This window comes from Orussus abietinus, unplaced genomic scaffold (genome assembly GCF_000612105.2).
Source record: "Orussus abietinus isolate OABI.00-Male unplaced genomic scaffold, Oabi_2.0 scaffold37, whole genome shotgun sequence".
Taxonomy (NCBI): Eukaryota; Metazoa; Arthropoda; class Insecta; order Hymenoptera; family Orussidae; genus Orussus; species Orussus abietinus.
The window spans coordinates 1-20,610 of record NW_019394759.1 but is presented as its reverse complement, the minus strand read 5'-3'; the positions used below and the strand labels follow the sequence as shown (position 1 = coordinate 20,610).

The 20,610-nt window shown below is 47.6% G+C and overlaps 2 protein-coding genes across 6 annotated transcripts; one reads left to right on the top strand and one right to left on the bottom strand.

Annotated features, from left to right (window-relative positions):
• Positions 1-14: 14 nt before the first annotated feature.
• Positions 15-8,338, bottom strand: LOC105696322 (uncharacterized protein CG7065). 5 transcript variants are annotated; one of them, XM_012418715.2, is made up of 6 exons: positions 8,239-8,338; positions 6,750-8,107; positions 5,310-6,034; positions 4,854-4,972; positions 4,656-4,767; positions 1,632-4,371 (listed from the first exon to the last, which is right to left on the bottom strand). In XM_012418715.2, the coding sequence occupies exons 2-6, from the start codon at positions 6,858-6,860 to the stop codon at positions 1,632-1,634; spliced, it is 3,807 nt and encodes a 1,268-aa protein (XP_012274138.1). In that variant the 5' UTR covers positions 6,861-8,107; positions 8,239-8,338. The 5 variants fall into 5 exon arrangements, with proteins under 5 accessions (XP_012274141.1, XP_012274139.1, XP_012274138.1 ...); XM_012418717.2 differs by having other exon boundaries at positions 6,750-6,867; positions 8,239-8,324; XM_023433192.1 differs by lacking the exon at positions 8,239-8,338 and having other exon boundaries at positions 6,750-6,867; positions 7,503-8,218.
• Positions 8,339-9,387: 1,049 nt separating this feature from the next.
• Positions 9,388-15,129, top strand: LOC105696178. Its single transcript, XM_012418423.1, has 7 exons — positions 9,388-9,392; positions 9,495-9,595; positions 10,848-10,997; positions 13,449-13,609; positions 13,715-13,817; positions 13,947-14,377; positions 14,911-15,129. Exons 1-7 carry the CDS (start codon positions 9,388-9,390, stop codon positions 15,127-15,129), a joined length of 1,170 nt encoding a protein of 389 aa, XP_012273846.1.
• Positions 15,130-20,610: the final 5,481 nt, after the last annotated feature.

Here is a 20,610-nt window from a genome sequence, read left to right as displayed (position 1 = left end):
TTTTAGGCTTGTGCTTCTCTTACCATGGCGTTTATTTCTCTTATTTATATACTTGTGTGCATGCTCTATGCGCGGATACGTGCCGCGCGAGGCCGGGGCCACCGGAGCGTTGTTTCAACCTCTGTCGTTGCGTCCGTTGTAAAAGTATATCATAACCTATTACCATGTACACGGGCGGCACGCGCCATCTTTGTTATGACGCAACGTCCATCGCAAGGAACGTTGAAACTACGCTCGCGTGACCTCGACCCGAAGGTTCTCGACGCGTCCTCTACTCGTTCGCGAGATATAAACATGTCGGGACGCGCGACAACCAGACTGAACTCTCTTGGAAACACTCTAGTCAACGTGCAATTTCAAATACTCGGTAGGAGTACCGGTCTACTTAACGATTAAGTGATAGCGAGCGTAAGGAGTCGCGCAATACTCCCTCGCGCCCACCCTGGGGACATCCTCGGCCGTCTTCAGAAGACTCCGCAGGACCTTTTCCTCTTACTTTCTCTTATGTCGTTTAGGCGGGTCCCGAGGTGACTCGGTCACGTGAGCCTACCGACGCCATCTTGTATTTCCGATTCGCGAGCGGATGCCGCGAGAAGCTTCGGTATTTCTAAACTCACGTGGCGGGAAGTCAGCTCCGAGCATCCTCGGCAGCTTCGTAAAGCTTCGGTAAATATTCTTGTCCGTTTCCGTTTAAGGTGGGAGGATTGTTGCACACCGATGCACGAGGGACTTGTCCGTTACATCACTCGCACGTGTTCACAAAATGGCGGACGAGCCGCGCCTCGGCGGGTCCGCGTCGAATGTCTGTACAATACGTTAAAAGTAGCCGCTTCGAGAATCCGGGGTTTAAAAAGACTTAGAAATTATGCTGACGCGAAACTCGGCGAGCTTCCAGGTGTCGCTTCAAACGTACCGACCGTTTCCTTGGATGAATTCTCTGCGGAATGCATCGCGACGAAACGGGGTAAAGATCGTTAGAGTCTCGCGCCAAGGACACATAAAACGGGCCTGTATTCTCCCTGTGTCCGTTTAATAATGTCCAGATAACGCGAACATATTAAAACCACCCTCGAAGCGGGTTTTCGCATTCCTCCGAAAAGATGCGACGGAACAAACCGATAATAACCATTCCTAAATTAACACGTCCCGGCCTTGTCGACCTATCGTAACGGGCTCGTCGAATGGAAGAAAAAAAAAAGGAAAAAAAAAATATATATAATGCGATACATCACGATAATTGGCGTCGATCATTCGTGTGAACTCTAATCGAATCCGAGCGGTTCATCTCGACCCGCGGAACCAATGGCATTGTTCGTATCTAGATCATAGTACAGGACAAGACGACGGATTTGTTCACAGCAGGTTTTATCAATAAAAATCCATCGCAAAGTGCGTCCTAACGGCGATCATTAAACCCCGACGGCCACTAAAACAGTCCACACCGATAACATCGGTCGAGTAGTAGAAAACGCTACAGAAAAAATCTGCTTAATCTCCGGAGGCCATTTTCTCACGGAGACCGAAGGCTGCCGTCGAGGTCAGACACGAAGAGCAACGATTCATCAGATTTCTGGTATCTCGGCGAGATTCACTGCCAGCTCTACGTCGAGCTAGTCAGTAGTCGTTGAGGATCAGTAAAACCGTTGCTGGGAGTAGTTTGCATATTGCTGTTGTTGCTGGGGATATCCAGGGGTGACTTGAGGCGCTCCGCCATATTGTGGAGTTCCATACATCTGTTGGTTAGGGTACTGATTCGGGGCCATGGAAGGTTGGTTGTACTGTGGTTGGCCCCCCATGTTCCCGTAAGCTTGAGCATAGTTGTACCCGTTGTTGATATAGTTAGGGTTACCATTATAGACTTGTTGGTTGGGCCCTGGATAGTTCTGGAACTGGCCGGACATCCCCGGGAAGGGCATTTGTCCAGGACCTTGCAGTTGTTGGGAACCGGAGGGATTCCCAACATAACCCTGGCTATAATTAACTGGGACTGAGATGGGCGTGGAACCAGGAGGTCCCGTGGGCTCCGAGTCCTCCTGATGCGCGACATTGATGTGCGACTTGGGGACGTACTTGTTGGGCAGATCGCCCATGATGTTCGCTATGAGTCGCTTGGTCTCGTTCAGGATAGCGTTGGGGTCGGTGCTCTTGGCGAGGTCCTTAGACTTAGCCAGAGGAGACCTGGACCGCGATCTCGACCTCGACATGGACCTGGACCTGGACCTAGACCTGGACCAGGATTTTGGAGACCTGACAGACCTGGATCTCTGCGGAGAGGCGCTTCCTTTGTACTTTTTCTTCGCCTTCTCGCTCTCGTTAACGTTCTTATCGGCCGCCTTGTAGATGTCCTCGAACGTGTAGTCATCGTCATCATCGGAGAGGTCCAGCTTAGCCTTCGGCTTCTCCTCCTCCTTCTTCTTTTTCTCCTCGTCGTCGTCCTCCGCGAACATGTCGAGTTTGGGTTTCCACTTGAGCTCGTCGTCCGGTGGGTTCTGGTTGCTCTTCCTGGTGGAGAACGGCGAGTTGCTCCTGCCGGTCCTGATGATGTCCCCTTTGTCGGGAGACGGCGACTTCTCCTTTTTGGAGATGGTTGGACCGGTCCCTAGGTTTACGAAAGCCCTCAGCTTCTCCACGCGGCCAGGATCCGTTGCCTCCAGCTTCTTCAAGAAATTGATCAGACCGTGCTGCTCGTCGGTGCTCAATTCCTTGAAGTTCTGCAGGAGAAGCTTCAGATCGACATCGGAGAGGGTCTCCATTCTGGCCGCGTGGGCTTCGGCACTGTCGAGAGGTTTAGGAGCTGGAGGAGGAGCGGACGGGGTCGGGGTCGCCGAGATGTTCCCTTGGGATAAGCCCTTGACAAAATCGGCAGTGGTGATGGGTTTGTCCGAGTTCTTGGACGCTTCGGCCATGCCGACCACGGCGTTGATCAACGTCTCCAGCTCGTCCTGGGAGACGTTGGGTCTACCCTGAGCGATCAACGCGGCGGCGATCTGCTGAGCAATGGCGACCTTATCGACGGCACCCACGCCAGGAACGCTAACGGGTTCCGATTTCACCGGAGGTACCTCTACAGGTCTGGAATACAGAGTCCTGCTCAGATAGCTCACGGGCTTCGGCTTCTCCAGCATCTCCTTGAGCTTCCTCTTCTCCTCCTCCAGCTTCTTCTTGGTCTCGGACGCCTTGTGCAGTAGCTGGGCGATATTCTGAATGGCGGTCTTCGTCGGCACAATAGCCATCTTCTCGATCATCCCGGCGAAGAGCTGACCTTTCAGCTTCTCCTTCACGGTCTCGAACAGAACGTTGACCTCCTCGTCGAACAACAGATCTTCGGCAGAATTGGGCTTCACCTTCTCGGCCGCCAGAGCGCGAGAAAGTAGGGACACTATTTTAGGACCCAGAGACCCTAGCTGGCCCTCCAGTGCTGTCAGAAGTCGCAGGAGACCCACGATTTCCAAATCCTCGTTAAAAGGCTCCTCCGGGAGCGAAGGACCCGGAGAGTCCTCTTTCGTAGGATACGGTAAGGCGTACCGGGGTCTCGCAGGTGGCCTGGGGTAATACCCTCTATAAGTGCCACCTCTTCCCCGAGAATATGCGTACAGGTACTCCCGCTCCCTCGCTTCGTGGCGATCTCTGCTTTCGTGATACTCGACCTTCATCTTCGTCCCGACGTACTCCACGTCGTCGTCGCTGTCCACCGCGTGCCTCCTCTTCGGGGACCTTTCCCTCTTAGGAGGAGGCACCCATTTCTCCGGTGGCTTGTCTTCGGGCAGCTCCAACCGCTTCCTGATCTCCTCTTTTCTTTGTTTCAGCTGCTCGTTGTGAATCTCGCGCATCCGCTTGTTCCAGAATTCTATCCACTCGGGCTTGTAATCGTGCTTGCTGGGGTCCTTACCTTCCGCTTGGAGTTCCTTGTACCTCCGGTTCCAGAACTTCTTCCACTCATCAGGGTACGCCGGATGTTTCTCCGGGTTCTTCTCGTGGAACTTCAGGGCCCTGTCCAGGGTCTCCTCAGCTCGGCGAATCTGTTCCCGATACTTCTCCCACTTGTCCCGCTCCTTCAGGGGCTCTAGGGAACGCGAACGCTCGCGATCACGCTCCCGGTCCCGGTCGCGCTCCAGTTCCCTGGAGTACCGAGGCCTGTACTTATATTTACCGCTAGTACTACCTTTATCGGCCAAACTATTCTTTTTCGTCCGTCCTGGAGAACGGGATCTAGAGCGCGAGGGTGACGGACTGCTGGAAATACTCGACAGGGAAGACAACGACTTGGTGTCGTCCGAGGGTCGGACTGGGGACTTCTTCTTCGGCTTCTCCTCCGGCTTACTCGGACCGCGGATGTTCAGCTTGTCCTTGGTCAATATGCGGATTTTGAACCTAGAAAAAATTCAACTTGTATGCAAACAGTACCGGACCTGGCTGGGCCCTTAAAAGTTGTCCTCGGTGAAACGTTATAGGAAACGTTTGTTAGACGTCGATTATACGTACGATCCGAAAATAATCATAGGATCCTGGGGTGACATCCTTGGGATGAACTAAGATAAATGTACCACCTAGGAAGTGGCCATGCAACTTCTTCAGTTTTTCCCAAGGAGTTCACCGTTAAAAGTGATGTTTAGGGAGATAAGTGAAGGCTTTCAAGTAAATCACCCATTACTTACTGCTTAGTGTTATCTGTCTTGGGGTCGACCTTCTTCAACGGGGTCTTCTCAACCTTCTTCTCCTCCTTCTTCGGTTTCTCTTCGATCTTCTCGGGTTCCGTAGAGGGTAGATCTTAATGCAAAACGAACAATCGTATGAATTTAAAGGATCACCTCGAAAACCGAGCAGCCTCCTCTCCCGAACCTCCTAATACTCACCTTTCTTCGCGATCCCAACACCACCACTCCCACCAACACTCAACTCCGCCATCTTCTCTTCAAAGTTCGTCACCCATCGCACATCGTAAACTTCCATAAACGTTAACTCTGGCGTTTCCCTGTACGTAGGAAACAGCCACGTTTATTACCGCTCGGTCAGAGCAACAGTAAGAGAGGAGAGAGCGAACGAACGGAAAAGCGTGTCCCAGCAGCATCGCCTCGAAGCGATGGCCGCTGCGATACCCCAGAAATCCGAGGTCGCCGACGAGCGACCTTGATCTTGGTTCTCCAAGGCCAGCAACCCCGCGAACACAGACCGAGATAGTTCGGCGGTAATGGCCGCGACTACGCGAAAGCCCGCCACTTTGCTTGGCCGATACTCGGACGATACATCGGATCTGTGTTTGCCGAGGCGGCTCCAAGGGCATGCATTAAACTTGGACTAGGTCGACCTACCTAAAGTGGAAGTCCTGATAGACCCGCTTGATGTACTGCATCTTGCTCTTCTCAAACTGATTCTTGTCGACGAGCTGAGGCTGCAGCCTGCCGAAGTGTTCTTCGATCTTCTTGGCCACCAAAACGGAAATTTCATTGGCCCCGCGCTTGTAGTTGGCGGTGCGCGGTAGCTCGGTGATAGCGCGCGATATCGTGGGAAAGTGCCTGTTAAGGTACGTTATGCGGTGGTTGTAGCTCGTTATGTGGGCCATCACGGTACGCGGGTCGCCCCTCTTGTCGCACAACACGCAAGTGTAACTGGGCTCGCAGGAGTCGTTGTCCACGAGCTCCAGAAGGTACTCGAGGCCGACCAAAGGCGAGCTTCGATGGCGATCCAGGCTCACCTGGATCGCTGTAGTCCTCGTCAGGGTGTCTTCCATACCTGGGGGCACAGGCTCCCCTGGAGCCAGGGGCTCGGTCAAGCTTCCACCCTGAGTATTCGGAGTGGACTTTTTCACATTGTCGGTTCTCTTTGACCACAGAAGCACTGGGTAGGGCCACTCGTCTAATTTTATCTTGTGACGGTTGCAGGAATTGTGACTGATAAGCTTGTGGGCTCCGAAGAGGGCTACATTGCATATGTGGCACCATATGTCTCCGTCATCTGTCTCGGAGTACACTGGTCTCAGAGTTCCATCCTCCGCAGTGACACTGCTTCGCATCAAGCGCTTCCGGTCATGCTCTTCCTGGAAAATATAGAGTGTGATGAAATGTTTTTATCTTGTTTTAACTGCTTTCGGAGAGATTTTACATTTCTACAGAGATTGTGGTGTATTAGTTTAAGAGTATGGCTGCACTCTTCGGAATATACGGTGCACATAGATTTCCCTTAAATCGATATACTCTGCGAAGCCTGGAGAAGAGATTTTGAAAAGTGGAAGAGTTATTTAGAATTTTTAGGTTTTTAGTTGACGGAACTATTCGTCAGAGTTGTGAAATGTAGTGTAGAAGTATGAGTGAATAAGTTTGTATGAAATAAAGAATTCAATTTCAAATATCTTACCTTAGTCTTTTTCATGCTTAGTTCGATTTAAACACCACGAAATATAACATCGAGAAAATTTTAGTATGTTCTTCTTTACAATAATTCAAGTTAACGTTACGTTTAGCACTTTCGAGATTCTGCGGTCAGAACTTTAACTTTGATTACGTTGGGTCAAATTTTTTGGATCTCTCACTGGCACGGTGAGATGAAAAATATAAGAATTACCAGATAGGAACGAGTGAACATTTGTAAATTAGACAACGAAAAAGTCATGGTCTTCTCTTTTTGTTGATATTGGTACTTGTATACAATCGATATGAATTTAAAGTAACATAAGACCTATAATAGACAGCTTAGTGTGCAACGAAGCAACTATGCAGAATTTCAAGCCCTTCAAGTCCTGATTCAAATGTTACCTTTTCCCGTTCCTCTTCGGATATACGAGAGGGATTGCGTCCCTCGATGTCGAGATCGTCAAAGTTCTGCATGGTTTTCGTCCCTCTATTCTTCAGAGAACGTTCTCCCATACCCTGCCTGAAAGCAGCGAGATATTATCAGACGAGACAATAACTCAGGTTGTAACTCCCTTACTTTCGTATAGCTGTATCCCCCTTTTGTATCTACCTTCAGTGAGCATGAGCTCACAGTACAATTAAACCACAATTTGCCATCTACTTACCAGATTTTCTTTCTGTTCAGAACAATATAATCTCTAAAGAACGTAATAGAATTATGTAATTACATGTATTCATACGTAACAATAGTAGTCGAGTACAGACTTCTTGGAAGTAAAATCGATTAGACGTGCAAACTGGACTTGCTTCTAACTAAACATAAGTGAAATTTTGTGCTTCGAATTATTCATGTGCGGGAAAAATAATATCACTTATTTACTTACTTCCAAAGGAGCAATCATTTCGATAAACATTTTAATGAGCTTGCAGAGCATCGTTCCAACCGTGCTCTCAGAAGCATGACAAGGATCAAATATTATTTTCAATATACAACTGGTTTAATTTAGGTTAACATACAATATCCCTTGCAGGCACGAGAATCTGAGATTGTCGCAAAGCTTGACAGCAATCTACGCCCAAACTTGTAAAAAAGAGCTACAGAGCATTTAGCCTTCGTAGCTACTAAAGTAACGGCATCCACAGTTAATTACTTACCACGATAAATGAAATTCAAACCAAATAAAAGGACACACACCAAAATCACAAAAACTTAGAAACTCGACGATCTTCCAGAATGTGTTGTGACTTGAAACTTTGAAACACTAGTGAAATTTTACTCGGGATTACTCGAGGCTAACCAAGAAAGCAGAGAATTATATCTTGCACATACTCGGTTGCACGATTAGTCTTGTGAAATCTATAACAGTATCGACGAATTTAGAATAACCTACAATAAGGTAGGATATCTAAAGTATATAGATGGAATCAAAACAATCGAGGTAAGATTACCCCTGATAAATGCCACTGGTTCCTGGCCGTGTAAATATTTATAATGTGTGCGTAACAATTTTGGTTACTCGTAAACAGTAGTTTATCGAGAATACATCACATGAATGTATGCATTATAACGTAATACATCGTAAAGTACACCGTAAAGTGTCCGAGTGTTGTGTATCGCAGAGTACTGTAAAATGTCACATAGTATACAGAGTGAGAAAGTAAGACTTAGAATTCCAGAGTACAGAAACACGCCGACAGGCATTGGATAGTCTCTATTAGGTTATATTCTCACAGTTCAACCCAGCATCGAATGTTGCGCCCTGAAAGCATGAACGTCCTGGAACCGCATCGCATACTTTCACCAAAGATTCGTACCTAAATCCGACTTCTTTTTCACAAGCTGCCTCCTAATACTAAAGCGAAAAAGAGGTTATGAACGATGACCACTTACCTAGCAACCGGGACGGAAGCTCTCTATATCCGTGGCGACGGCGCGAGCACCGGCTCCCAGTTTTCGCTATTAATCTTCAAATGTTTTCAAGATTCCCCAGAAAAATCACTCCGTCAGTGATCCATTGCAGCCGCGATTGGCCGGAATCGGAAATTATAATAATTCAATGTTTCACCACGAACATACAAGTGCACATGGAAGGTGATCACCATTTGCATCCTGGCAATACCTACCAATCACTAGTGCCGCGATCGCCCACATGCGCGCCATATTCAAATTACAAGAAATTACAAAACCGATTCATAAAAAGTATCCAGCTTATTAAAGAATAAAAATTAGACCACGTTAATCTACTAATCTGATATTTCATATTTATCATTTTATTCTTCTGTGCACTCTGGAGAAGAAACTCGTGACAATGATCACTCGAAAATCGAGTACTATTTATAGCTTTACTTTGGACGATCCAATGCCGTGTTTCGACGAATTTTTATCTCTTCCATCGTTCAAATAGCAGAACGGATATTTACATACACTAAAAAGAACAAAACCAGACTCGTATCCACGGAAATTCACGCAACTCCTACGACTTGTGGAGACTCAGCAGGTACCGTTACCCATAATCCGGCCATTACGCATTCCTCCAGAGGTCGACGTGACCAAGATCTTGCCTTTATAAGGACAGTTCGAAAAAAAAAAAAGAAACACTTCTAATACGATTTATCCAAGAATAGTCCATTTTCAAATCACAATTTAGAATCGACGCATTGAAGTTCCCGGAAGCAGACATTCAGCAGATGCACCTAACGGGTCCGGAATAGCTGGTACCTTTTTGTCGCTCTTCGACAAGAAATTCCCGCTCCAAACCTTCAATTCATACAAATCCAATTCGTACGTGCATATATCCAGTACCACTGGTTACATACTTAAACCCGACCCTAGAAATCTTACCAAAGAATATCGTAAGACCTTAACTATATTTCAATATTAATTTATTAAATAAGAGACGTATCGAAGTAAAAATAAATAAAATAATATTCAGATGTAACAGTGAATCTATTATTTTCAAAGATTAGGAGAGGCTGGAACTCCTGATCCATGATCCAGGGATGATCCAGAATAAATCGATGATGTCAGGTTTAATGCAGAATGAAGTCTCCATCAAAATAGGAAGAGAAAGAGTCTTTTGATTCTGGATCCCGGCATCTGGGAGATTTTATGATAGAATGGTGCCCAGGAGAAGGGGCCTGATCCAGTCTTGGTCCCCCTCGGACCTTGAACCATGGAGTAGTCCCTGGAAAAGAAGAAACCATCGTCCAACCTCGGCGCAGTACCCCCTCGACCATGACTCCAAGGAGTTACCTGTTATATCTGCTGACACCGGTGGTCTTTACCTTAGGATGGCCAGGATTAAGTTTCTGGTCCCGAGGACCTGCTGGGAACCTCCTGGACCACTCCGAGTTTGGGAATACCAGTCGAGATGGAAGAGGTGAGCTCTCTGATCCAATTGCACCAACTAATCTCCGCTCGCGTTAATTTTACTCAGGTATCAATGGATTAATATCCAGGCATCGGCACCAGTCGCCTAACCCGATCCCTGATCTACCTTTTGATGCGGAGTATCAGCAATCGGATGCGTTTTCCGCTAATTCCGAAAATCGATTTCAAAATCGGACACGCAATTGGCAGTGGATGACCAACTGGGAAAAAATGGACCAATTGATTCTTAATCGATTGCTAATCCGACCAAGTGTGGCACCAAGTGAATTGATGGGAAAGGAATGGGACAATTGGAGAACAGCTCCAGAAGAATAGAAAAATGTCCGGCAATTATGATTGGGTGCTTATTGATTTTATTGTTCCTGGAGATAACGTCAATTGCGATAGATGAGTGTTCCGCCTGGTTGTTATTTTATTTGGAATTAATTTCGCCCCTGTGGGGAAATGCGGTTAATGAATTTCCGCAGGGTATGTTTCCCGTCTCGTAGCTCTCATTGCGTTGGTTCCGAATCCACCTGCTGATATCATCGGACTCTTTCCCCGACTTCCGGCAGCTTTTAATTCCTAATGGATGCGATTGCAGTGGCCTAGTACGCCACCTTGAATTATTCAGGATCGACCCTGCCGTAAATCCAAATTATAGGAGACCCAAGATGGGACGAGGGGGCAGAACTGGTGCTCGATGCAAAAATTTAATTGCACTTCCCGTTAAACGAATTACCGAAGAGCTTGCTCGGAAAATGCCGGCTCGGGTCACTTCACTCTGGGGAACATGCTTGGATACATTTACCTCCTGTGGACCACGTGGGTCCATTTAGTATTTCGATAAAAAATAGAAAACGAAGTGTAGGCAATTTATCGACCACTCAGCGTGACGAAAAATCGGCTAAAAGGAATTGTCACCTCGCTTTCGGGGGCCGCGACGCATTTATCTACTTTCAGCGATTTTGTACTAGAGATGGTTAAAGTTTATGAGAAAATGATCTAACTGAAATCAAAATTCATTTGCGAGTATTTTCTAACGCTTTTCGCGGTATGGATTTGAAGAAATGCTCCTTGCGAACGCCCCTCCGTGTTTCCTTCTTAATTCTCTCGACGAACGTTCGTAGTTTTGAATTTTTTTCCCGTGCCCGTCGAAGAGGAATGCCTTTCTGAAGACAAAAGGCGAAGGGGATTATGCATGAACACGTACGAGTGCAGAATTCAACAAGGGAAGTCTCATGGGTCATGTGCGCTTGGATTTGGAGTGTGCTGCATCTGTGAGTATAAAGGAACTTCGTTTAACAAAGAATTAACGATAGCATTGTCCCAACTTAAATGCCTTCCAGGGATTTCGTAATGGATCAAATTGTAAATAATGAAATTTGATAATACTGTTGAGAATAGAGCCGAGGAACCGAAAGGTACGAGGGTAACGAAATGTAAGAACTGCAGTAATCAGGTTCAAACAAATCGAGGCGAGGAGAGGATTTCGAATCTTTGTGAAGGAATGAGATGAAAAATTCCATTAAGTAAATTGATTTTAACGTGGACTTGGAGAGCCGACAAACAAGCAGGTCGCTGCGATGCCGACTGGAATAACTCGCCCAACCGAGTACAGTTATTTAATTGACTTTCGGCTCCGAGGAGAGCTGTAATAAGTACAACCAGTCATAGCAAGTTTGCAAATGCTTTCCGAGCCTCTACATATCCCCGTACCAACAAATCTGCCTTGCTCCCTCGTTTCCGAATGTTCAAATTATATCAAATAGAGCGAGAAGCAATAAGTAGATAGGGCTCCTTGATCAGCTAAGAGCTTTCAGCCGTTCTGCCGTGTAATCACGTATCTGTAAAAGCTTTTCATCCCTCTCAATGCAGCACCAAATTTTATTTTCTCATCGTGCTTACACGGGAAGAGTTGCTTCCGAGTTTTATTCGCTTTCCGGCAAAGTATCATCTCCTAGAAAAAAGTTACAAGGGCTTAAACTTTCCCGTAAGGCCGAAGAAATTTCCAAGTACGGTATGACTGCGGTTGCTATGGACGCCAATACCGCAGCAACGGTTGCTAAGGACGCTAGAACCCTAACAACCGTTGACGCTATGAGATTGATCACCTTCGTCGCTGAAAATCATTGGTCCCTTGATGTTCCAAAACAAGTTTTACCTTCGATTTCACCTAAGAAAAATGAAATTCGATCCCAAAAGGAATTTTAATCCAATAGCGTTCAAATAAAGAGAACTAAATTATTTTAATTATGAAAAATATAATTAAATATTAAACGCAAGATATTCTGGTGCTTTTTCTAATAGTGGTACAATTTTGCAGAAAGGCTGTTTTATTTAGTTTTACATTTCTGATACAATTTCTGCTCGCGTCCGGCAGTAAATTGAAGACATTCTGGGATCTCAGGGTCGAAACGCCTCTCTAGGGACAAGTGAAGACACGGGTTCCATCTAGAATAGAGGCCGGAATGTAATTGAATCCGAAAGCAATCAGGTGAGGGTTACGCTTAGCCGTCCTTTCTTTCCGGCAGAGCCGCACAGTAATTGGTCAACTTCGCCATTAAATAACCCGGAAAGTATGAGTTCCCCAAATTTGCTCCAAAGAGCTTTCCTCTCGATTCTCCGGTCCCCTTCGTTTCGTACGAAACTTGTGCTGATGTCTGACGAACTCGCGATGTGCTCGATTCTCCGATTCAGCAACTACTCCCAGGAGGCCGGGAAGACACGTGAATCCATCTGGAACAGAGTCAGGGAAGTAATTGACTCCGAAAGCAATCAGGAGAGGTTTACGCGTAGCTTCCTCCTCCTGTCACCAGAGCCGCTCCGTAATTGGTCAACTTCGCCATCAAATATCTCGGAAACTATGAGTCGCCTGAAATTATCTCAAAGAGCTTTCCTGCGCAGTTTCTCAGTCTCTTTCGTCTTACCTAGAACTCGAGTTCGGGTTCGGCCCCGAACTCGAGATTTTCCGGGTTCTAAGGGTTGCTCTTGCTCTTCGGGGACCGAAGGAGACCCGTGGGTCCATCTGGAACAGAAGCAGGGATGTAATTGACTCCGAAAGCGATCAGGAGAGGGGAGGGGAGCTTTTCCACGGTTCAGTTCAGAATTCAAGTCCTGATAACGAGTTCCCATTCAGGCATTCAGGCTCCTCTCGGTTCCAGCTTCTATTCAAGCCAGAACGGCGAGCTTGCGGAATGTTTGCCCGTGCTTCTCGCACGCGAAACACAACTCGCTTCCGTGAAAAATTCACAAGCCTCTCCTCTCCCTCTCTCTTCCGCTCTCTCTCTCTCTCTTTCTCTCCTTTTCCTCCCCGAAGCTACCCTCTCGAAACTCACCCTCTCTCGCAGCTTCCACCCTTCGACCGAGTCCTTAAAGGGGACCGAGCTTTAGCGGCTCTTTTCCCGTGGTTGGCTCCAAGGAAGCTCATGGATAAGTCAGAAAATCGTACGTCTCTTGGCGTAAAACTTATCTGTCTTCGGCTCGATGTATTACCGATTGAGGAAGTCATCTGGAATCAGAGGAAATGTTATAAGAGGAAGCGATAACTCGGAGTGTCGCAATCTATATGGAATATGAAATCCACTGGATATCTGAATTAAATACTGGGAATATTAAAACCTGGTTAAAAGAAATTAAAAGTAAATTCTAAACTCATCCTGTACATCTTGGACGTAAATGCACCTCGATGGTGAATCTCGTTTATCTTTTCCGAAACGTGAATCACGAAGTCACGACAAGTTGCGGAGGCGAGGTGATCAACAACCTGACCTACGTCATCAGTCCTGGATTTCCTGATCTGATCGAAAGGCCGATGAACTGTTCGGTGATCATCAGAGGCATCGAGCAGCCAGTCAGCCAACTCAGGCTCGACTTCGTCCACTTCAATATCGTCAGTACTGCACAAAACAATATGAAATTATTATTCGGATTAATTGTTGCCGGGGGAGAGTGGGTAGAAGAAAAGCTCTAACGTATCGTTACTCCTCTACTTTAGGGTCAACCTGATCGAAGAACGGGGGTGTGTGCAGAGGATGTTATGGAAATAAGAAACGGAAACAACAGCTTCCAGCTCTGCGGATGGAACAGCGGACAGCATGGTCGGTATTGGATCTCCCGCAGGGCTCTGCAAAATGTACCCTTTTACTGATACTTCCTTTAGACAGGTTCTTTTCCTTCCGCGTGAAAGTGTTAGAAAAAAGGTCCGAATAAATGTTGCTATTTTGCAGTTTACATGGACATTGCGGAGGGGGAGACCATCTTGGACTTCCGGCTGCCGAGCACTTTGCAGTCGAGGATGTGGGAGATGAGCATCGTGCAGCTTCCGTTTGAGCAAAGAGCCCCCGCAGGTTGCCTGCAGTATTTCGAGATGCCCCGAGGAACCATCAGGACCTTGAATTATCTACCGAATGGCAGATATCTCGCAGGCCAGGACCACCTAATCTGCGTCCGCCAGGAGCAGGGAATGTGCAGCATCTCGTACGCCCCATGTACGCCCAATTCCTTCAGGATAGGGCCCTCCAGAAATATGGGCTCTTCAGGGAGCGATTCCATGGAGGTCGAGGGATCAGGAACTGGACCAATGGAGTCGGGACAGAATTCTGGGAGTCGGTGCAGGGACAGGGTGCTGATACCCTGCGACTTTGAGGAGTTCATCACGGTACATCCCCCAAATATCCGGAAAATATTTCCCTTAAGGCTATGTGAAAGTTCCCCCAGGGGCGTCAACTAATTTATACAACTTTCCTAGGGCGCACCGAATCATTTAAAACTTCGCCACGTAAATGTCGAGACTGCCAGCCGTGAAACTTTTACGTGTTAAAAAATACGTTCACTGCTTATCCTAGACTGGAACCAAAATGCCGTCGTCAATACGTATCTTTATGATACGCCTCTTGAAAGAGCTTAGATCCGAAATCGAAGTCTTTCAAGACCTGGGTATAACAATTTGTAAAAAAAAAAAAAAAGTACGCGTACTATGTAAAAACTCTTAGACCCAACATTTCCAAAATGGCGTTCCACAGGAAAGGGTGGAGGCCGGAGATTGTTTCAGGTTGTGCGTTGGGTAGAATTCTTTTTTCCCCTGCGTCGATTAAATTTCCCGGCGCCTTTCACATCGCCTTAATCCCGGGAGACCTTTTACGAAACTCCGTAAAGTGGCCGGGGAAAATGAGCAAGTTTTATTGGCCTTAGCCGGGGAATAACGGAGCTGGGATCTGCGACATGGAGCACTGCGGAACTTCCCTTTGCCCGAGAAATGAGCTCGAGGAGAGCGGGAACTGTCGGGTGGAAACTTCGGCCACTCCTTTCCGCATTAGAGTAGCCTTTGGTCCAGGAGAGGAAGCTGGGAGTTCCCCGGAAGACTACCTCGGGATGTGCCTGATGTACGAGCAGCAGCCCTGCATGGCCTAGGATTCTGGAAAAACGATCGATTAATGACATTCGGCAGAATATGACCCGCCAAGTAGGGAGAACCGGATTATATATGTATATTAAAATATATATGTATATACAGACGTATGTATTTCAAGTAAAGAAAATCACGTAGGATGTCGAGAAAGCACCAAAGGCCGCCGACTCAAAGAGTCAAATTGTTTATTTACAAACCAGCTAGTTCATCGTGAACGCATCGCGCAGCTCGCAGTACAATATATATATATTTATTTTTATTTATATATTTATATATATATATTTATATAGAATTTCATTCGCGTTGTTGTTGCTCTCTTTGTATAGCTTTTCCTCCTACTCACGACGATCGATCGAGTGGCCTTTAGCGAGGTTCAACTGTACACTCGAGAGAGACAGAGAGAGACAGAGAGAGAGAATTGGAGAAAGGATCGAGAAACGCGACTCGCCGTTCTTTATTAAAAAATTAATACTCGAAATATTTCTATACATTATTTCCTAGTATCGTGACTACGACTTTCTACGATTTTTTCTTCGCTAGGCTATAACACGTCCCCGAAGCCGATTCGGCTATTTCCGGGGAAGGTTCACCCAGAGCGAGTTAACTTTGTTTTTAATATCACGTAGTAACGTTATAAAGCGCATATACTTTCGAGGGGGATTCCCAAAGCTGCCTGGCCCATTCTCCACTAAAGCTCATATTTGTGGAGCTATGGCAAAGGAATCTGAGCCTTAGCGCAGAATAAGCTTATTTCGGGGATGAACCGCCCCAGAAATGGCTAAATCGGCTCTTAATTGTAGTGAATTTTCTTCTTCCCTTTTTACCACGGAAAAGCGGTGGATTCAACCCGGGTTCGTTTAGCTTATTAGCCATTTATGCTTCTCCAGGACTCGCTGATTAATGTCTGGGTTAATTAGAAGAGCTGAGGAAACGTATGTCGTTGGCGAGATTTTCCGAGGTAGCCGCGTCTCGATAAGGCTCATATTCCCGTGTCAAGTTCATAGGAAAACGAGCCTTACTGGAAAGTAAACGAGCTTCGCATTACGTCTGCTAATGACTCCAGGAACGTAATCATACGGCATATTACATTCTACTTCTCAAAATATTCCATTGGTTCGATGAGCCGATACCATCTTCGTTTAGAAAAAGTGAAGAATGAGAATATACGCCAAAAGAATGTTTAATTCACATCTCACGTAACCGAGAGAGCGTATCCGTCGAATCGACCGCCTTTTTCCACCAGTAACGGTAGTGAAAAAGAAGTTCGTCTAAGTCGTTAAAAATCCCTAGTGAACTGGTCTCACTAGCGTTTCCGAAATGTCAAAAATATACGTTAAATTCGTCGAAGAACCGCCGAAAGTCTCGCGAGACTTCCTCCCGTATAGAAACAATATATGTATGTATATATATGCATATACGCCTAAATTGGCAACGCTGCGCCAACGTGTCCCTAACGGAAATTCCCTAGACTCCTTGTACTATTGAGTGACGCCATTGGCCCCTCGAAAGATCCCCATGTCTCCGCGTTTCCCCTACTCCCGAATGTCCTCCCCTCCCCGGCTCACCACTTTCGTTAAAAAACCTCCTGGACAACATTTCCAGTTTCGAAACTCACACCTGCAATTAGTTCGTTCCCGTTGGACCGTTCCAACGGAACGAGCCAATTGCGTGGCACCGCAGCGACACGAAGGAACTAGTTGCCCACTCGGCAACGCTGCAAAGCTTAGACAAGATGGCGCCGGTTCGAACAAGGACGTCGAGATGACGGCGAGATGAGAGCGAACTACGATGAGGATGACGTCCCGATGAGCGTTCGATTAGTTTTAATTAATAAATAACTTTGGCCCGCGCGCTCGCCGATTGGCCGAGCGCCGAGCAATGAGAGCCTTCGAATGGCCCACGCCGTAAGAAAGTCATCTATCTACCGAGTTAAAAGGTTAAAGACTTGTAAAAGGAGTGGATGGTGGTCGATTCGCGCGTATTTGTAAATGGGGTTTGTCTGTTTTCGTGTAAACTGGTGTACTGCGTCTCGCACTTAACCTCTTTCGCGGTTAACGCGTACGGTAATGGCCGCGCTCCATTTCGGTGCATGCGAGTCGTTCGGGTCGTCGGTTTGTGCGATTTTCGCGACACGGATATGGTTTCGCGCGTTTAGACTGCGCCTCCACTGTTGCCGGATGTGGGGAGGCCGTGATTGGTCGAGCGGGCTAGGGATATTGTCTGGATCTAGGGGAAATACCCCGGGAGGGACTCCCAGTCCAGCGGAACTCCAACTGTTCCGTTTTTCCGATTCCAGTGCTATAAGTGCTGCAACTAGTAATATAGGGCGATCTCGTTCATTTCGAATTCCGCGCGCAGAAAGCTCGCCTAATGCAATTTCGGAATAACACGAAATGCCCTAATTGATCCGGTTCACAATGGACAGTTCCGCGGTACCGCGGGGTTGGTGTCGATTAAAATGCAGGAAACAAGGTATGGAACCGTTCCACCGGTATACCGGAAATGGAAATCGAACCGCATTAATGGGACCTACTCCATACATTAGGAGAAGACACGAGAGGGCGCACTCAGGGCCGTGGAAACGCTTCCTGGACGTGATATGTTAATCAGCGGTTCTACTCCGAAATTAGGACCGCTACGGATTCGAGGAGCGCAAAATAGGTGTACAAGACTTAGGCGAGTTCGTGATAGACACTTTAGAATATTTATAACAATCGTTCAGCAGTCGTTCGTCTCGAAATGGACCTAAATCGGGAATAGAACCTCGCTCTGATAGAACACTTGCGGAGCCATTTCCGCCCTAACGAGACCTCATCTATCTTCTCCGCTGTATCCAATACGGAACGGGTCTGTTCGTACGTCTAGTACCGCCATAGAACACATACAGAGTGACGATCCATTGGTTCGTTAGGAGTCAAGTCACGAACCAATTAGAAGCCGCGAAATCTGGACTAGTCGGTAAGAAGAAATTCTCAGCACGGAATTATTATCGAGGAGGAAAGTATGTATGGGAAAAACGCGAAGGAGGAAGGGAAAAAAAAAGAAAGGAATCGGCGTCGATCGGTCGGAACAGATTATCGGAGCCGCTGTTTCGTGACTCAACTGTGGTTAACCCTTTCGTGGTAGGTTTATCACTGGGGTGCAGGACTTTATCTCGGGGCGCATATGCACGCGTGAGTCACGCGTGACTCCCGCCTTCTATCGATTCCACCGTATTGACCGTATAGCGATTATATCCGAGCGCCGCCATTTTTCTTTCCGGAGCACCGCCGAAGAATAGAACTCGCTTCCTGAGTAATTCCAGGGTAGCGTGCGCGCCAAGATCACGCGTGTGAAAGGATATGTAGCCGTCCTCCTATTGGCCGGCGAAAATAGATCGCCATTTTCTATGACCAGGGCGCGCCTTCGCGAGTTCTCGGCAAATAAATCGCGTATTTCGGACGTTTACGAGGGGGGGCTCCGAAGAAGTGAGCGCTCAATTTCGGAATTTAACACGGGGAATCACGGCACCGAAATACTCGGGCAGCGCGTGCGCCCCAAGGTCGCGTATCTGCGGAAAGATATGTAACTTCTTTCACTGGCCGACGAGAATAGACCGGCATTTTGTACACTTTCACCGTTTCCCCGCAAGCCCTCCCGCCAGGGATTCACCGATAAACGATCTTCCATAAAACATGTAAAAATCTCTCCCCAATTCTCCGGGGCATATAAACCGAAGATACGAGGAACCTAACCTCCAAATCGTGTACAAACTCTCCCAAACAAAGAACTTTCGAGAAGGAAAAGATCAAAAGTAGTACAACCCGAAGGCGCGATCCTCCCAAGAACGGAACCTAACCTCCAAATCGTATTTAACCTCCCCCTCATTGAGACGAAATCTGCAAATCTCGATACCCAACGGTCGAAATCGCGAGAGTTTAACAATGAAGAATCTCCTCTGTTGATTTTCTAGATCCTAAAGATACGCCTTAATCCCTGTAATCATTCCCGGGGCGCAGTGCCGCCTGATATGCCGATTTCGCGGAATGTCGAAATTCTACGGACAATGGAGACATGGGACATGGCTTTTTTCGATAACCCGACCTGGAAACTCCTCGAAAGTTTCAAAGGGGGAAATAAATGTGAAAACCCGCGAGACGGGGCACGAGTAACGCGTTATCCGTCTAGAAAAAGGTCGAGCCGTTCCGTTTAGCGACGCACGGTGTGTGTTTCTATGTTCGCGAATGTTCAGTGTCGCCCTGCTCGCGCGAGGGTGTCTGCGAGTCGGTGTATTATTTTTTTTCTTCTTCTTTTTTTTTTCCTTCAACGAGGGTGGCGATATGTCTTCTTTCATCAGTGTCCCTTCATTGCTCTCATTCTTTCAGGGAGAGGCTGCTGATTGGTCCCGACGGCATGAGGGATGCAAGATGGAGGCGCCGAGCCCTCCAAAGATCTCATCGTCTAACGAGAATCTCCTTTTCGAAATTCATAGCAACTACTCCGGGCCCTTTCATCACGTTTTCCATTTCAGGCTCCTCGGACCATCCCCGAAGGTCGCCCTGGTGAAGATATTCCAAAAAGATTCGCCCCGACTTTGGAGTTCCATTTTCGAAATTCCGGGTACCTCGGGCCCCGAACACTTCACTGGAATTATTCCAAACGACTCTCCGAAGATTTCGTGATAACCCACTGGGACTAATTTCTGATTTCGAGAGCTCGAAACTAGGAGGAACATTCTGAAAGTCCCGAGGAGAGATGAGTCCTGGAGGGTGCAGCGCCTCGCGGTCGCGAGAGTCGGCGGGGATGGCGACGAGTGGCTGGAAGGCGAGCCCGAGGCGGCCGCTCCTCGGGGCCTCGAGTTTTTCAAATTTCTCCCTCCCCGTTCGTCGTATTCGAGTCTGGTTTCTTTCAAACTACTCGCAACGGTCCCCGCCAGTGCGCTCTGGTCGAGTGGCTCCATTTCGAGGAGGACCATCCAGGAAATGGGAACTCGAAGAGGTCCCCGGTGGTCGGTGCGCCTCGCGCTCGCGGCGGGGTGATAACTGGTGCGTGATCGCGATTAGGTATCGTGTCGAGGGGTCGCTACTCGCTACGGTTGTGATCTTTCCTATCGTCCTCCTGATACACAAGGGTGTAGAAAGAATATCGTGGTCGTGGGGTCGGAGGATCCCTGATCTCTCCTGTGGCCTCCTCGTCTCAATCTCCTCGAGCGACCTCACTCGGCCCGCTTCGCTTCCGGTCTCTTCTGCGCCCCGAGTCCTGGCGTTCGCGGCTTCCGGATCATCTCTCGCTTCCCACAGGTCACGAGAATTTTCGACGCATCGCGGCAGTGAAGAGTTTCAAGGACAGGTTCCTTAGCCCAAGCCACCGGATGTCTTGGTCCCGTTGGTCCGCATGTTAGAGTTCCTCCGGTCCTCTTCTGGAACCCACCAAGCAAGACAAGAAGAAGAAGCGACTAGAGCCATTCCCCTAAACCGAGCGTTAAACCTCCTCTTAATTAAATT